The sequence below is a fragment of the Enhydra lutris genome, unplaced genomic scaffold, assembly GCF_002288905.1.
Source record: "Enhydra lutris kenyoni isolate GAN:26980312 unplaced genomic scaffold, ASM228890v2 scaffoldscaffold38, whole genome shotgun sequence".
Classification (NCBI taxonomy): Eukaryota; Metazoa; Chordata; class Mammalia; order Carnivora; family Mustelidae; genus Enhydra; species Enhydra lutris.
Genome location: NW_019154122.1, coordinates 14,269,682 through 14,284,684, shown reverse-complemented (window position 1 = coordinate 14,284,684; position 15,003 = coordinate 14,269,682). Strand labels below are relative to the sequence as shown.

Sequence of the window (15,003 nt, the reverse complement as noted above, 5' to 3'; positions counted from 1 at the left end):
AGCACAGCAGAGCCCGGGCAAAAATAAGGGTAGCAGGGGCGACCTGGGACAGACAGCTGGCGGACAGGCACACAGAAGATATCAGCTCTTAAACACCGTGCCCGCCATAGGCTGGAGGGTCTTCTAAGAAGGGCATTAAGGTTCTGCTTTTAGTCTAATTCACTACATTGGGTGTCCACACTGTAGGGGTTCAAGAGAGGCCACTACGGTGAAGAAGATGCCCTCTCCCGACCCAAACATCCAATGGGGCAGACCAGGGCCAGAGCCAGAGCCAGAGCCAGAGGGGCTGTGAGATCCCAGAGCGGCTCAGGTGGTCAGGGGGTGGCAGGATCGAGAGAAACTTAAGAGGGTCACTTCAGATGCCCCAGTAGGGACCAGCTCCGTGAATGGGGCCAAAGGCCCTTCTCTCTGGTCACCCAGGCCTACGACTCAACAGCACACCCGGTCGGTGCAGTGAGGAGCCCTCCCCCGCGGGGGTCTGTTCATTCTCGGTCAGCAAACATTTGCAAAGCAAGTGCCTTCCACGCCTGGAACCCCGGTTCGGGTCGGGGGATGCGGGCACAGCTTCTGCAGCCTGGGTCCCTAATATGCCAGAAGGAAACAATTACCCAAGACTTGCAAGTTGTTCTTGGCAAAGACCGCCACCAGAAAAGCCGCCCTGGGTCAGAGATCCGGAGTCTGGAAGGCAAGCTGCCAGAGCCCCCCGGGCCAGCCAGGGACCCAGTGAGGGGACACCACAGATACGGAGACCTCTACAGGCCAGAACTGCAGGACCGAGAACCAGGGAGGTGGGCAAGCCCCATGGTGAAGCACTTGCCATTCCCGGGCCTCGGGCTTCAGCCACAAGAGACACCGCAGCTCCGACAGCCTGCCTCCCGCAGCCTCCAGAGCTCACTTTCTCCAGCGGCCCGAGGCGGCCGAGGCCAGCCGGCCCCACGGCCACCTCCCCCCGCAGGCTTGTCTGTGGAGTCGCCCGGGCGGGAGGCAGGGAGGCCCAGGGTCCCTCTGCCCCTTGATGTCTCCACAGCTCAGAGGTCTAGTGTAGGACAGATACTTCCACTGGTCCTGGGGCCTGTGGCCTGACCCCAGCTGTCTGGTACAACTGGTCTCCTTGGGATTCCACAGCTTTTGAGTCCAGGAGCCGAGTGGGTTGGCCGGGAGAGGCCGAGGGTGGCCGCTGAAGTCTGTGCTGGTGCTGGATCACGCCGCTCAGGCTCCCGTGAGCTCCTGCGCAGAAGCCCTCCGGCCCTGCCCGTCCCTCGTCAGCCCTGACTGCGCCTGCACGTGTTCGGCTCCGCGTTCCTGGCATTTGAGGGTCTGGTAACTCCGTGTCAGCGTGGGAGGCCACTGCTGATGCTGTCGTGCGTCCCCGCCCCGTGCATAAGTGGCCTCAGTTTGCACAGGTGGTGCCTCGCTGAGCTGCCCGCTTCACCTGAACTTACCATAGGTATTTGTCAACACGGCGACCACGCACCTAGCCCTGCCAAGTGCCATTTTTGTAGCTCACGCTTCTCAGCTCCCTAACCAGGGGAGCTGCAGAGCCACCAGGCCCTCAGCCCAAGCCGAGGGTCCACCCACGGGGACACCAATGCCCATTCATCCAGGTGGCGAGAGGCAAGGGCACAGCCAGGGCCACAGTGGCTTCGTCCTCCCCATGGGTCCAGCAGCCGATGGCCACTGCTGCAGGCTCTCCCCCTCAAAGGCGGCATGGCAGGGCAGGGACAATGGCCACAGTTGTCCACACCTGACAAACGACTACGGCCTGAGCAGCTCTGATCCAAGGGTCTTTCCGCAGCATAAATCTAAGTACCCATTCACAGACACTGCAGCCTGATCCTTCGGCCTGTCTGACCTTGTAGCTCGTATGTCTATGCCTGCCAAACGCTACGGTCACAGAGAGCGCGCTCTAGGTAAGAAACCGGCAAAGGTGGCTCTGGCCGCTCACCCTTCCCTCTGCATCCCCTGCCACTCCTGCCTTGCCTTCTCATCCATGATCCAGAATGACCGCCGTTTGTGCCCCCTATGCCTCCTCTGGCAGACCCCTCGACTCCATCCCCCCTAACCACCCGAGTTGCTGAGCAGGATGCCTGCTGTGGGAGAACACAGACTGCCTCTAGGGCCGTCAGTGTGTGCGCCCCTCAGGGTCCTCGGCTTGGCAGAACTGTCCCGCCCTCAATCAGGCAGTGACATGAGCCACTCCCAGGCCTTTCCCACCACCAGGCAGTGAGCCTGGTTTGAGGGCAGTTCATCAACAGGGTCGCTCTTGCTCCGTCTCCCAGGGCATCTGGAAACCCATATTCCTGACGGAAAGGCGAGCATATAAACTTGCAGCGGTAGTCTTGAAGCTTTAGGGAAATGCCCTTGGCAGTCTCCGAAAGCTGAGCCGGAATCCGTTCTGCGGCCCGCTGCCCCTCACAGCCACATCCACACCCTCCCCAGCCATCAGCTGCCTCGCCCGAGTGGAGGGCAGCTCTGAGGGTGGGCTGACGCGCTGGCAGGGCAGAGAGGGCATGGGTGGAGGAGGCCACCGCACTGGTGGACAGCTTCAAACCTGTCCTCCAAGCGGGAAAGGAGCTATATGCCCATTCACCGTAGAGGGTCACAAATTAGAAGTGTGGGCGAGTGGCAGGGGGAGAAAGGAATCTGAGTGAGGAGAGGATGTCCCAGGTGCTAATGTCCTCATCCCCCAGGCCCATTCTGCTGCTTGGGTATGCTCACTGCGGGCGCTGACGGCCTCCGGCCAGGAGGTCGGAGCACCCCTGAGAGCACTCACGAGAGAAACCCTTCCTACCAGACACCGCAGAGAAGGATCTTTCTGGAAGCTGCTTTGGAGGGTAGGCAAACAGTGAGCCGGAAACAGCGGAGACCCAAACTCTCCCCTCTGCCCCGTCCCCAGCCTGGGGGCCCTAGGTAGGGGCAGCTGCACGATCTCCCCCCTACCCCAGGAATGAGACACAGGCCACTGGTCCGCACCCAGCCGCTGCGGTGTAGCTTGGTTTTATTTATGTCCACAAATATCTCAAAAAAATTACAAAATACTCAAATGGAGAGAACACAGAAGTCACGATTTCTGGGTGTCTACTCTGTTTACACTGTGTTATCTCATGGCAAACTACTCATATATACATTTAGCTTCAAGATATATATAAACGTCGCGAACCAGAATGTAACTCCGCTCTGCTGCCGCAGCGGAGCGCGAAGCTCAATCCCGACAACATTCGACAAGACGCGTACAGGACACGGAGAAGCCAAACCAAACTTCAAACAGAAGGAAGGAAAATCCAAAAGGAAACCAAGGGGTCGGGCTTCAAAGACACCATGAAGGTCTGGGGCCTCCTGAACACACCGTAGCTGACCCGGTGAGGGTCTCAGGTCGAAGGTTCTTAACGGCGGAATCTCAGTGCTTCACCTTGGGATGTGGGGGAGAACCGAAACCTAACGAGAAAACACCTTCAGACAGTCTTCAAGTAGAGACCGGCAAGTACTTCACTCTGTCTCTTCTTTGGAAAAATGGGTGACACAGAGAGGCGGTCAAGAAGGTCTAACTGAGTGGCAGGCACCGTGTTCCACCGAAAGGAAAACAAAGATGCGGAGGAGGTGGGGGCCTCGGGCCGGCCCTGCCCCCGGAGGAAACAAGCGCTGCCTGCCCGCGCGCACCGAGTCTGGGGACACAGGGCTCCTTTGAGCTTGCCTCCCTCTAAGTAGCTGAAGTTAAGGCAGAAATGGAACGGGAGAAAATGAAAGAGGAAAACGACAAACATTTCCAGAATATTCCCAGCAGACAATCCTGTCTGTCCCAACTGAAACCAGTTTAAGTAGAAACTGGAAATGCCCCCAATGCAGGTTTGAGTCCAGAACCCAAATCTTCTGGGTCTGGGTCTTCTGGCTTCTGGGTCAACGCGCCAGCCTCTGGTCCGGCCCCTGAACTGAACTCCAGTCCTGGCCACACCCCACACCCCCGAACCCCCACACCCCTGAGCCTCGGGAGCTCTCTCTTGTCTGGCAGTTCTCCGGTGGGACTACCACACGCAATGGCAGAAGCAGCCCTCAAGAGTCTGAAGGGAGAGGAACAGAGAAGACCGCACCCAGATGGAAGGCCAAATCCCTGGGTGCAGACATCCCCGGGTCCCCCGCCCTGGAGAAAGCACACCATGCCCGCGACTCAGAAAGGAGAGGCGGGCGCTCTGCAGGCCAGCCGGAGCCCCCGGGCTGGCAGCTCCAGGTGGAAGGAAGCCTGCCTTCTCGTTCCACGTCGGCAGCTGCGACCTCCTGCTCCCACCCCCAGGAGGAACAGTGGGACTCAAAATGGTGTCCCCATCTGATGTGGGTCACCGTGCATGGACCAGCTCCTGGGGGAGGTGCGCAGGCCGCCACCCACAACCGTGCCAACTCCGAGGCCTCCAGCTGCATGGCCAGAGGACCTGGCCTCCCCACAGGAGGACCCTAACGATGACACACACAGGGCAGGGTTTTTTTCTGAAACAGATTCCTTTGGCAAGCGTGTGTGATGAGTTCTTTGCGGGGAATCGTGTTTTCTTAAATTTTCTAGAATGTTTATGAAATTGTCAGAGTATTTAAAAAGGCAGTTCATCCAGAACAACCAAACGTGTATGCACAGAAATCTATAAGGGATTCTACAATCAGACACACAGAAACATGTGCTTTCTACCCTGCGGAGACAGAACAAGGTGGACACTTAACTCCTGCACTCCTGGGACAAAAGAACGGTGTCATTTAACAGATACCTGCACTTCTGGCAAAGCCCAAGCTAGAAACAGACGGAAGTGAAAATCAAGGCAGCAAAACAAAGCAACGGTCTGTTAACACCATCCCTGCAGACCCCCGGGTGCTCCCTGCTGCGACGGCACCACGTCCCAAGCCTCTGCCCGTTTGCAATTAGTAACGCCCATCTGTTCCCTTTAATTAAAGGGATAATTATATATAACTTTTTATTAAAAAATCAACTCTGTATTCTGTCAATAGCTGGTAGGAATTCACAATTAGTGACATGGCTGGAAAAAATAGATCAGAATAGTTTGTGGAAGAAAAAAAATGCCATTCTAAAATTATTTATTTACAGACATAAAAAGCCATGCTGCAGAACTTTCTCAAATTATGAAGATCTCCTACAATGTATTAAAATAAAAGTTTTTTTTAAAAATTATAGCTCTTGGATTCCAAACTCATATGCCACCTATCTGCAAACCTCGCGGGTTCTGGAACACACGTAACCGAGTGTGTCTGCACGCACAGTGAAGGGTGTGTACTGGATTCTAGCACCTACCAAGAAATCAAGGAAGGAAAAGAAAACTAAAGCCAAACCCCAAGATCGCAGGGAAAGTTTTCTGAATGTTCAGTCCAGTCCAGGACTCACTAAGCTTCTGGGGGCTGTCATGCAGGGAGACCCAACCAGCCTCAAGGAATCCTCTCTACAAACACACACTATTATGCTGATAACATTTTTAGTTGTGGGGTTTTTAAATATATAAAGAAATCTTTAGAAGATATTCTTTTTGCTTTTGTAGCTCATATTGTATGTAAAAAGTCCTGTTTCTCCCCCCAAGAACTGGGGTTTCCACAGCCAGCGCTAACAAATAAATAACTTATAACTGCTTGTCACCTTCTTTCTTCAGTCGACTAGAAAGCAAACAGAAAGAGAAAGTATTCAGCACCAGGCCCAGGCAGGTGGGTTAGGCATGCATGATGACCCTCCTTTGCCCCTCCCTCCCATCAAGATGGCTCTGTCCGAGTCCCCAGAGGCCAGAGGCCAGAGGCCTGGGCCCGCAGAGCCACTGGGAGGGGGTCTGGCACTTGCTGATATGGGAGGAGCGCTGTGGACACCGCCAGGAGGGGCGATCGTTAGGCTGGGTCAGCGGCCCCCTGGTGGAGTACGTGGGAGCCCCCAGGTGGGGTATGGGGGAGCCTGGGCTCAGACGGAGAGCACCCCCCACCCCGCCATGCTGGCCCCTCCCCACCTCACCTGTAATAGTCCTCCTGACTTGGTAGGTGGCCACCATGCATGTGGGGGTGTCCGTGCAGCCACTGCTGCTCCATGGCCAGTCTCTGCAGCTCTGCTGACTGGGCGTGCATGGCCTGCAGCTGGTGGGCTGCAGACATGGGGGGTGGGATGGCCCCAGGCAGGTCTCGGGGGTAGGGGGTACCTGCCAAACATAGAAGAGCCTTCGATCCAGAAAGGCCAGGGGAGTGGCCAGGGAGTGAGGGGGCCGACAAGGCTGTCAGGTCAGGAGCCGGGCTCCTGAGAGGAGGAGCGAGGGACCTGTGCAGCAGAGCCCCCCCCCCCCCCCCCGAGAGAGAGAGAGAGAGAGAGAGAGAGAGAGAGAGAGAAGGCCCAAAGTGCTCCCCCTGGGATCCCTGACCCTGGGGGAGGAGGGGAGGGAAGACAATATACACCCCTCAAGGTTTCAGGACTCGGCTTCTTACTGCTTCAGGAGCCCCGCCCTAAGCCCTCAACGGGGCTCCAGCGCCCCGGTCCCTCCTTCACATCACACTGTCCTTGTCCTGGCTCCAGGGATGCCCTTACACTGCTCCGCCCAGCTCTCTGAGGGCAGAGGTCTGCCTGCCCGGCTCCCAGGAGGTGATGTGTTGAATATGCGGACGAATGACTGACCAAAGGGGACATCAGACACCAAGCCCGCTCTCACACTGCCCCCTCCTCCCCCAGGCGTGTTCTTACCAAAAACTGGATGACGAAGCATCTCGTGCTCATGGGGGGGCTGTCCAAGCAGAGGGTTGGGTAGAGTGCCAGGGGGGTAGGGAAAGCGAGCCAGGTGAGGACCAGCGGTCAGGGGGTCAACCAGCGGGTGCACTGGGCCTGCTGAGCCTGGAAGAGGGGCAGAGGTCCAGATTACAGGCGGAGCAGGGCTCTGGGACTCCCTCCCTGTCCGCCCCCCTCGGCCATAATTAGCAGTGACCTCCTCAACCACGGCCCTGGCCACCAGGGCCACCAAGTCCTGACCCAAAGTGGCTGCCCCCTCCCCAACCTGCAGCAAAGTTCCAGAACGTAACACCGAGGTAAACTGACACACGATACTCTCTGCTCCTTCCCGAGCACCCCTACAGTCAGTCTCCCCCACGCTGTTCTGTTGAGGACTTTGCTCATCAGAGCCCACCCGGCCGAACACCTGAGGCCTGCCGTGCACCCGCCAGGTCTGCAGGGGACCCGGGGTCACTCTAGTCATGCTACAGCCAGCGTGTCTCACCCCAGCTGTCGGCTGGACTGGCAACACTGCCCAGAGCCTCCTCCCTGGCCCTTCACCCACAGAACCCACAGGGGTCAGCGGAGTGGGAGTGGCCAGATGCCCCGTGCTGTGAGCAGGGAGGCAGCTCACTAAGCCCCACTCTCTCCTCCCAGGCCCGGGGCCCCTTCGCCCCGTCAAGCCTGCTCCACAGTTACCTTCCTGACCAGGCTTTCTCGTGGCTTTCTCACTGCAGCCTTGCTCCCAGCTCCCATCCCCTCCCCCGGTTAGTTGTGCTCCCCACACCCCGGGATGTGCTGGCTGACTGCCTGTGGGTTGGGATGGAAAAATGGACAGGCTTGCTGTCAGCAGCTAAAACTGTGCCGGACGCACCCCAGGTGCTCTGTGACTGTCTGTCAAGCAGATGAGTGTCGTACGGACGATGACTGCCGGATGACTGCCTATTCTCAAACAGCTGGCTGAGACACACCCACTGGTGACACCGGGGCTCAGACAGCCCATGCCGGGTGGCCTCAAGGCTCCAGGTGTCAGGACTGTGGAGTGAAAGTGACAGCTCCCGTGCTTCTCCAGAACCATCTGCCTGAACAGAGTCCAGGCTCCGGAAGCGGGGCTGGGTACGCAGAGAGTCAGGGGCCGCCCTAGCAGTCACCCTCCTCCCCAGCACGGGGGCAGGTCTGCCCACTCGGAAGTCCTGCATGTGGGCTGTGCCCTGCGGACGCCATGGCAGGCCTTGGGCACACGGTACAGGCCCAGCTCCTCCCGCCCCATCCAGCGGGTCTGCGCAGCTGGAGACGGAGCAGGGACTCCGGCTGTGCCAGTCTCTGCCTTCGGCCCAGCTGGCCAGTTGACAGACCTTTGGGAGCTCATTTTGGGAGCTCATCAGAGCGGAGAGCACTGGGTGGCCCTCACCAGACGAGCTAGAAGCCCAGGCCCTGTACCCCAAGAGGGAACAGGAGGACTGTTCCTTTAAGTTCTCACTGAAAGATACCCCAGGGCCTCCACCCAGGCTCCAATGCCCACGCCCTGCCCCGGTCCTCAGGCCCCAGCTCCCGCCTTTATCGGAACTCAGTGAGCACAGGTCGCCTCCCACTCTCCCTGGCCAAGAACCCGAGCTTCCTCCAGGAGACTGCGAGCAGAGTGCCCCAGGGTGACTCGGCGTTCTGGAGAATTGAGGGGCTGCGCGGAGACAAAGGCTCCGGTGAGGGAGGCGGAGAGAGGACCCCAGACCGAGGCCGACTGCCCTCAGCTCCGGCAGGAGGGAAGGATTCCTTTCGGAAAGAACTGCCTCCGCGTGCAGACAGCAGCTCCGTCTCTGGCCTGCACCGTCACGCCAGAACGCGACCCACAGCGCCCTCCCAGCCCAGCCCCGCACCTTGGTGGAGGGGGTCCTGCTGGTGGAGGTGGAGGTGCGAGTGGATGTGGGAGTGCTGGTGGTGGTGCGGAGTCACGTTGAACATCTGCAGGCGGGCCAGAGGGTCGCTGGTCAGCGACGCCATGCGCTCGGCGTGGATCCGCTCGGCCGCCAGTCTATCAGGGTAGCTCATCTCGGGCCGCAGCTGGGGGCCCGCCAGGGCCAGTCTCTCCCTCTCCAGGGGGTTCAGGCCCGGGTGGAAAGAAGCGAAAGGGTGGGGGCCCGCCGTGGGGGGGATGGTGAGGGCGCTGTGCCGGGCGAAGTGCTCCATGGGGTTGGTGGCTGGGTGCAAGGGGTCCAGCTCTGGGGGCTTCACCTCGAAGCCTGGCTTCATCCTCTCCCGCAGCTCCCGCTCCCGGATCTCCCGCTCCCGGAGCTCCCGCTCCCGGAGCTCCCGCTCCCGGATGGTGGGGTCCACGTTGTAGAGGCCGGGCATGTGGTAGGCCAGCAGAGGGTCAGTGGGGTTGAGGGGCATGTAGAAGGGGTGGTTGCGGTTGGTGGGTGACATGACGTGGGGCCGAGCGTACTCGCTCAGAGTCCGAAGGGCAGGCGTGTCGGGCCCGATGTACGGAGGCACCGCGGCAATGGTGGTTGGTGGCGGCTCGAAGGATGGCCGCAGGTGGCCAGGACCACTGAGCTGGGGGTCGCTGAGGCGGCCTTCATGGGCCGAGCTGGACGCCTTCTGCTGAAGGAAGGGAAGGTTGTGAGGGGCAGGCACTCACTCTGCAGAGCCGAGCCCGGCCCTGCTGCTATCCCACACCCGCCAGCCAAGGTGGTCCGTCTGCCGCAACAAGAGCACACCCCGGCCACAGCCAGGGACAGGCATGGGCCGCGAGGACACAGTCCAGCCCCTGCTGAACGGTCTGCTTTGTGCCTGCAGCTTCCCTCGTGCCCTGGATGGGGCTGGGCTGTGCACAGGAGAAAGTGAGCCGCAGAGCAGAGCTGGGGAGGGAACCCCCGTGGCCTGGTGGATCCCCAACTCACGGCTGATCTCTCTGCCTCCCGCTCCCGCTCTCGTTCCCGCTCTCGCTCTTTCTCTTTCTCCTTCTCGCGCTCCCGCTCCTCTCGTGCTTTCTGCTCAGCCTCCCGTTTGGCCTTTTCGATGGCCTCCTCCCTCTTCTTGGCCAGTTTGGATCCCGCCAGAGGCATGAAATACAGGTCTGTCCGCGCACACGAGTTGTAACCACGGTCCAGATGCTTGTAGAACCTAAAGAAGGCCACATCTCTCGCTGGGGCCCTGCCAAGGCCTCCGCCTGCCCCAGCTGCCCATCCTGTCCCTGCCCTGACTGTGCCCGCATTCCTGGGAAGCCAGTACCTGGCTGACTGGCTGGCATGGCTGGGGGTGTCCACCACAGTGGGCTCGGGGGATGGGCTCCTAGGCGGGGGCGGTGGGCTCTCGGGCTCCTCAGCATCATCTAGAGCCTCTTCCTTGATCTGGACGGTGGGGAGTGGGCAGGCTGCCCCCCCGGGGCCGCTGCCTCCCGAAGACACAGCAGCAGAGCAGGGCGGCTGGGCCGAGGGGCCAGGTCCCGCAGGAGGGGTAGAGGTGGAGGAGCAGGTGGGAGGGGTGATGGAAGGAGGTCCCCCAGGGACAAAGGGGTGCTGAGCAAATGGGGGCTGGGGGGGCACCTGGTGGAGGCCCGCTGGGGGGTGAGTGGCAGCAGCAGGAGGCAGGCTCTGGCTCTGGGTCAGCACCGGGGGCTGTGCAGGGGAGGAAGGCAGGGGCTGGCTCTGAGGCATGAGCTGCAGGGGAGGGGGATGGGCTGAGGGGGGATGGTGCGTGGACAGGGAGCTCAGAGGCTTCAGTGCTGGAGGGGGTGGGAGGTTGGCATTCATGGAGAAGGGCGAGGGCCCTGAGAGGTGAGGTGGGTGCTTGTGGGCTTGGGGGGCCGGCAGCTGGGGGATGGGAGTGGTGGGCGGGGGCTTGATGTGGGGCATGGCCAAGGGGGCTGGTGGCAGGGGTTGCTCCCGTGGGGGCTGCTGGGGCTGCAGGGCTGACTGCGAGGCTGTGGGCTGCAGGGAGGCATGAGGAAGAGCAGATGCTTGAGAGGCCTGGGGAGGGAGGCCAAAGGGCTGAGGGGGGCCTGGGTGCTGTAGCAGGGGCCCGGCCTGGAGGCTGTGAGGGCCACCTGGGCCCTGACTATGCAGCGGGGGCTGGCTGTGAGGTGGGGCAGAGGTCTGGCCAGCTGTCACGGTCAGAGGCTGGAGCGGGGGGTGCGGTGAGGGCAGCCGCTGTGGGTGCAGGGCAGGAGCCTGCTGGATATGAGCATGGGGAGCAGAAGCCACTGGAGCCTGTGGCTGGCTAGGGGGCTGGGAGGCTGAGGGCGAGCCCTGTGGAGGGCCTGCAGTGGCAGAGGGCGTGGGCCCTGGTGTGGGGAGCTGGGAGGCTCCCGGTGGGACAGTGGAGGGAGCTGGAGGGGCCGCACTGGGGGCCCCCTGCAAGGCTGGGGGCTGGGCCTGCAGCATCTGCTGCTGGGCCGAAGAGTCCGAGTCGCTCTCGTTGTCCTGGGGGCTGGGGATGCTGGGGGACGTGCTGCGATTGTCCTGGTCGATGTCTTTGGGGTCACTGCTGCCCTCATCGTTGACACTCCGGCTGTCCGAACTCTCTCCCTCGCCTTCCGATGGCGAGTTGGGCCGGCTGATCTCCTAGGGCCAGAGATGGGAGAGATGGATCTAGGACAGCAAAGGCTCTCACTGCCCTGCATTGCTAGCGCCTGGCACACAACATAGGTCTGTGCACACAAGGTGGCAAGCCTGGCCCCAGGGACCATAGGTACCCTCTGACCCGGCGAGTCTTGGAAACCACTCTAGGTCTCTCCCTAGGAGACGGGGCACTGCTAGGCCCCAGGGAGATCTGGGCTCAAGGCCTCTCAAGGGGTGTTAGCTGCCAGCTACAGTCACAGTGGCTCAGGTGCGCATCTCACCTGGGTTTTCGTCTTCTTGGAGCTGGTCCTGTCGGCCTCCTCCGTATCAGAGGCCACCTTCTCCCGCTGGCGCTTGGTGCTCTTAAGGGGTGATGAGGCTTCCTCCTTCACCTTCTGCAGTGGGAAAGCCCAAGAGGAGCATCAGGACAAGGGAGGATGTCCCATCAGCCCCAAGGGGTAAATGATGATGGTTTGCTGACACCTTGCTCTGGAAGGGACTAGTTGAGGTCAGGAAAAACAAGTATCTGGGGGTGGAAATAACTTGGCTTTAGGGGGAAGGGGCCTTTCCAATCACACCTTAGCCTTTGCCCCTGAGGCCTTGGGAAACTCAAGGCAGAGACAGTCCTCAAAGGTCAGTGCTGGGACCTGCACTGGACCCCGTTTCTCCAGACCCTAGACCCCAGGCCGCAATCTGCAGCCCTAGTCTAGGGCAATGCTGATGCCCAGGGAGGCTCCAGGAACGACCTGCAGCCCCATATCCGAGGGAGTTGAACATCAACTCCAGCAACCTGGGCTTTAATGAGAGGGCAGGGCCGAGCAGGCCCCACTGCCCTGGGGGATGGGCACCTCACCTTGGCTGACTTCTTCACGGTCTCTGCTTTGCTATCATTGCTGGAGGTGCTGGCAGCACTGGGTGAGTTCCGGCCACTGGAGCGGATGTCTTCATTGATGGGTGAGGCGCGACCATCAGGGCTGGCTGGCTGCTTCTTCCGACCACTGCGCAGTGTAGACATCTGCCCACCCAAATCGGAGGCTGGTGAGACTAGAGCCCACCGCACACACAGGATCCCCAGGAGCAGATCCTGCCACCGGCATGATGGCAGATACCAGGCTCTGGCAAGCAATAGGCGCCTCTGGCTGTCCCTCCCTGTGTGGGGGTCAGTACGGAACTAAGGGAGGAGGGGCTGAATGGGTGGGTTCACACGGAAAAGACAGCAATTCCTAAACCCAAAGCACTCATCTCTGGAGATGGTCCTGGCTGTGGGGTAGAAACAAGCTAGATTTCCCAAGGGGGCAGGCGTCCGCGAGGGCTTCTACCCTGCCAATTTCTCCAGCATGATCACATACTCTGCTTCACATCACCTCGCTCTGTTCGTTCCACAGAACTGCCCACTTCCTCACCCAAACCAAACCGAACACCTGCTCATTTTGTCTGACAGTATGACCCAAAGGGAGAAGGTGTCAAATAATGTAGCTCAGCTCCTAAAACCACCAAGCACTTGAGCACGTTTCTGCAAAGCCGAGGCACGCAGAAGAGACGGGGGGACAATGATTCACATCAGTCCATCTGCCAGGTGGCCTGGGCACCAGCAGCCTTGACAAGATGGCAGGGTCAGAGGAAGGTGGACGATGCCATCTACATGCCTACAAGAGTCACTGGAGAGGCCAGTAACAGGGAAGACCCTTGGGCATCCCCAACTCCCAAGCTGGGAAAACCCTTGTTCCCAAAGGTCCCCACTGCCACATTTCCAACCTGGAAAACAGAATCTCTATACAAGTGAGAAGAAAAATGTGCCAGAAGTTTTGAAAACTGAATCAAATATTGCGGGGGGAGAAAAAAGAGCAAGCTCCTGCAAGTTTTAAGTAGAAGAGAGATGCCACACGACAGGTGGTGGGCCCAGGGGCCAGAGGAAAGTTGGGAGACTCGGAGAGCCTGCACTGAACCAGACGCTGACACCTAAGAGTTCTCTGTAAAAGTAAGCTCAGGACATGCACCCCACTGACAATGCGAGGGAGGGAGAGAGCAGAGGCTCTTTCCAGACCCTAGACAAAACTAATAATACCTTTGAGCCAAGCATTTCTTTAAGGAGGATGGTTCTCTACCTGAAACTAATCGCTTCCCAGCCTCCTGGGAGGCACAAGCCCCAGCATCCTAGTAACCTGAAGTGGCCGGGTCACCTGCCCTGGGGACTCACCGAGCCACGACTGCGCCGCGTCCTCATGCTATGCTTCCCACTGAGCCCATCCTCTTCCTCTTTGACGGGTTTGAACATGAATGGGGGAGGGTCCACGGGCTTCTCAATGGGCGGGAGCTCGCCGTATTTCTTGAAGTGGATGCGGCAGTCTGTACACAAGAGGATGTTCTCCCGGCCCCCGTGGTGCCAGTCTTTGGAGGCTGCAGCAGGGCAGAGGGGTGCAGGTGAGGGCCCTTCCGTGGGCTCAGGCAGACGCCGTCACTTGCTTGGCTGCTGCTTGCTCTCTCCCAGGGTGGGAGAGGAGTTCAGGAATATCCATTCCCTCCCAATTCTCATGGTGCCCAAGAGGAGCTAGAAGCAGGCTTCCCAGAAACACAGGTACCCCCACCCCGACCACACTGACTGTACATGGGGGTACAAAAGCTACAGATCTCTGCTTTCTCAGGTGACCCTGAAGCACAATGCAAATGTCAAGCCAATGACACTCTGGCAGGTCTTGAACTAGATTCATGAAATGTCCAGAACCCGAACGTGCCTGAGCCTGGCCTGTCTCAGTGAATGCTCCCAACGCTCCCCGCTCCCCCTGATCCCCACTTACTGGTGGTAAAGCAGTGGCGGCAGGCGTACCCCTTCAATTCCTGCTCGCTGTCCTCACTGTCAAAGTCATCCTCGCTGGCTGAACTCAGGTCCACTGGGCATGGCAGGAACATAACAGGGGTGGGGGAGACACCATCATGCTTGGCCAAGACCAGGACCACCTGTGACCTGTGGCCTGCCCCAGGCTCCGAGCCACCAGTCAGAGCGGCATGGAAGGCTGAGGTGGGGCAGTGTTCACGAAGGGCCACTCTGAATTCCTCAGGGCCAGTGAACAGAACGAAGAACTCATATGAAGGGTGGTACCCAAGGGTCTGCCCTACCCTGTATTTGGAGACTGATGTCACACCTGAATCCTGATGTGGCAAACACTGATGCCCACAACTGGGAATGGGGGCAGCGAAGCATAACCATACGAATTCCCTGACACTTCCAGGCATCCTGAGGAGCTCCCTCCTCATTGAGTCCTACACCTCCCCCACCAACCCCAGCACCAATGGATTATTTCTTGTTTGCATGTGCAACATAAGCAACCCGCAGGCTGAGTGCCCTGGGCCAGGACAGAACCACAAGGCCCACTGCTGTTTGCTAACTCTTAAGAGTTAGGAAGGTATCATACTACACTGCACATCATACTGGGACCAAGAGGAGGGTCTTGATAAAGCAGGAGGAAAAAGAAGGAAATGTTAATCTGATCTTATTCCTAACACAACACCAATAGGACTCAAACAGTACCTCTTCCACTAAGTGGACAACCTCTGAAGTTACTGAAAACACCCCAAGACAGGGTCAAGCCTTACATTTTCATAAAAAATTAAAATGATGTTGAGATTATTTTAAAAATATAAATGCATGAATAATTTCTAAAACTCTCCTACCAAATCCCCAAGTCAGTGCTCACCCGGCACAGGCTCTGCGATGTCCCTCACACTATGCTGCAC

At 59.1% G+C, this 15,003-nt stretch overlaps 1 protein-coding gene across 5 annotated transcripts in view; it reads right to left on the bottom strand.

Annotated features, from left to right (window-relative positions):
* Positions 1 to 2,976: 2,976 nt before the first annotated feature.
* LOC111154621 (arginine-glutamic acid dipeptide repeats) overlaps positions 2,977 to 15,003 on the bottom strand; it is a 497,893-nt gene continuing 485,866 nt past the window's right edge. For all 5 annotated transcript variants that reach the window (XM_022514341.1, XM_022514344.1, XM_022514345.1 and 2 more), the window contains 10 exons: positions 14,067 to 14,159; positions 13,469 to 13,668; positions 12,125 to 12,286; positions 11,553 to 11,666; positions 9,944 to 11,274; positions 9,613 to 9,835; positions 8,590 to 9,310; positions 6,695 to 6,841; positions 5,981 to 6,161; positions 2,977 to 5,637 (listed from right to left, as the gene is read on the bottom strand). In XM_022514341.1, the coding sequence (XP_022370049.1) occupies positions 5,604 to 5,637; positions 5,981 to 6,161; positions 6,695 to 6,841; positions 8,590 to 9,310; positions 9,613 to 9,835; positions 9,944 to 11,274; positions 11,553 to 11,666; positions 12,125 to 12,286; positions 13,469 to 13,668; positions 14,067 to 14,159 (3,206 nt within the window). In that variant the 3' untranslated portion in view covers positions 2,977 to 5,603. The remainder of the gene's footprint in view (positions 5,638 to 5,980; positions 6,162 to 6,694; positions 6,842 to 8,589; positions 9,311 to 9,612; positions 9,836 to 9,943; positions 11,275 to 11,552; positions 11,667 to 12,124; positions 12,287 to 13,468; positions 13,669 to 14,066; positions 14,160 to 15,003) is intronic.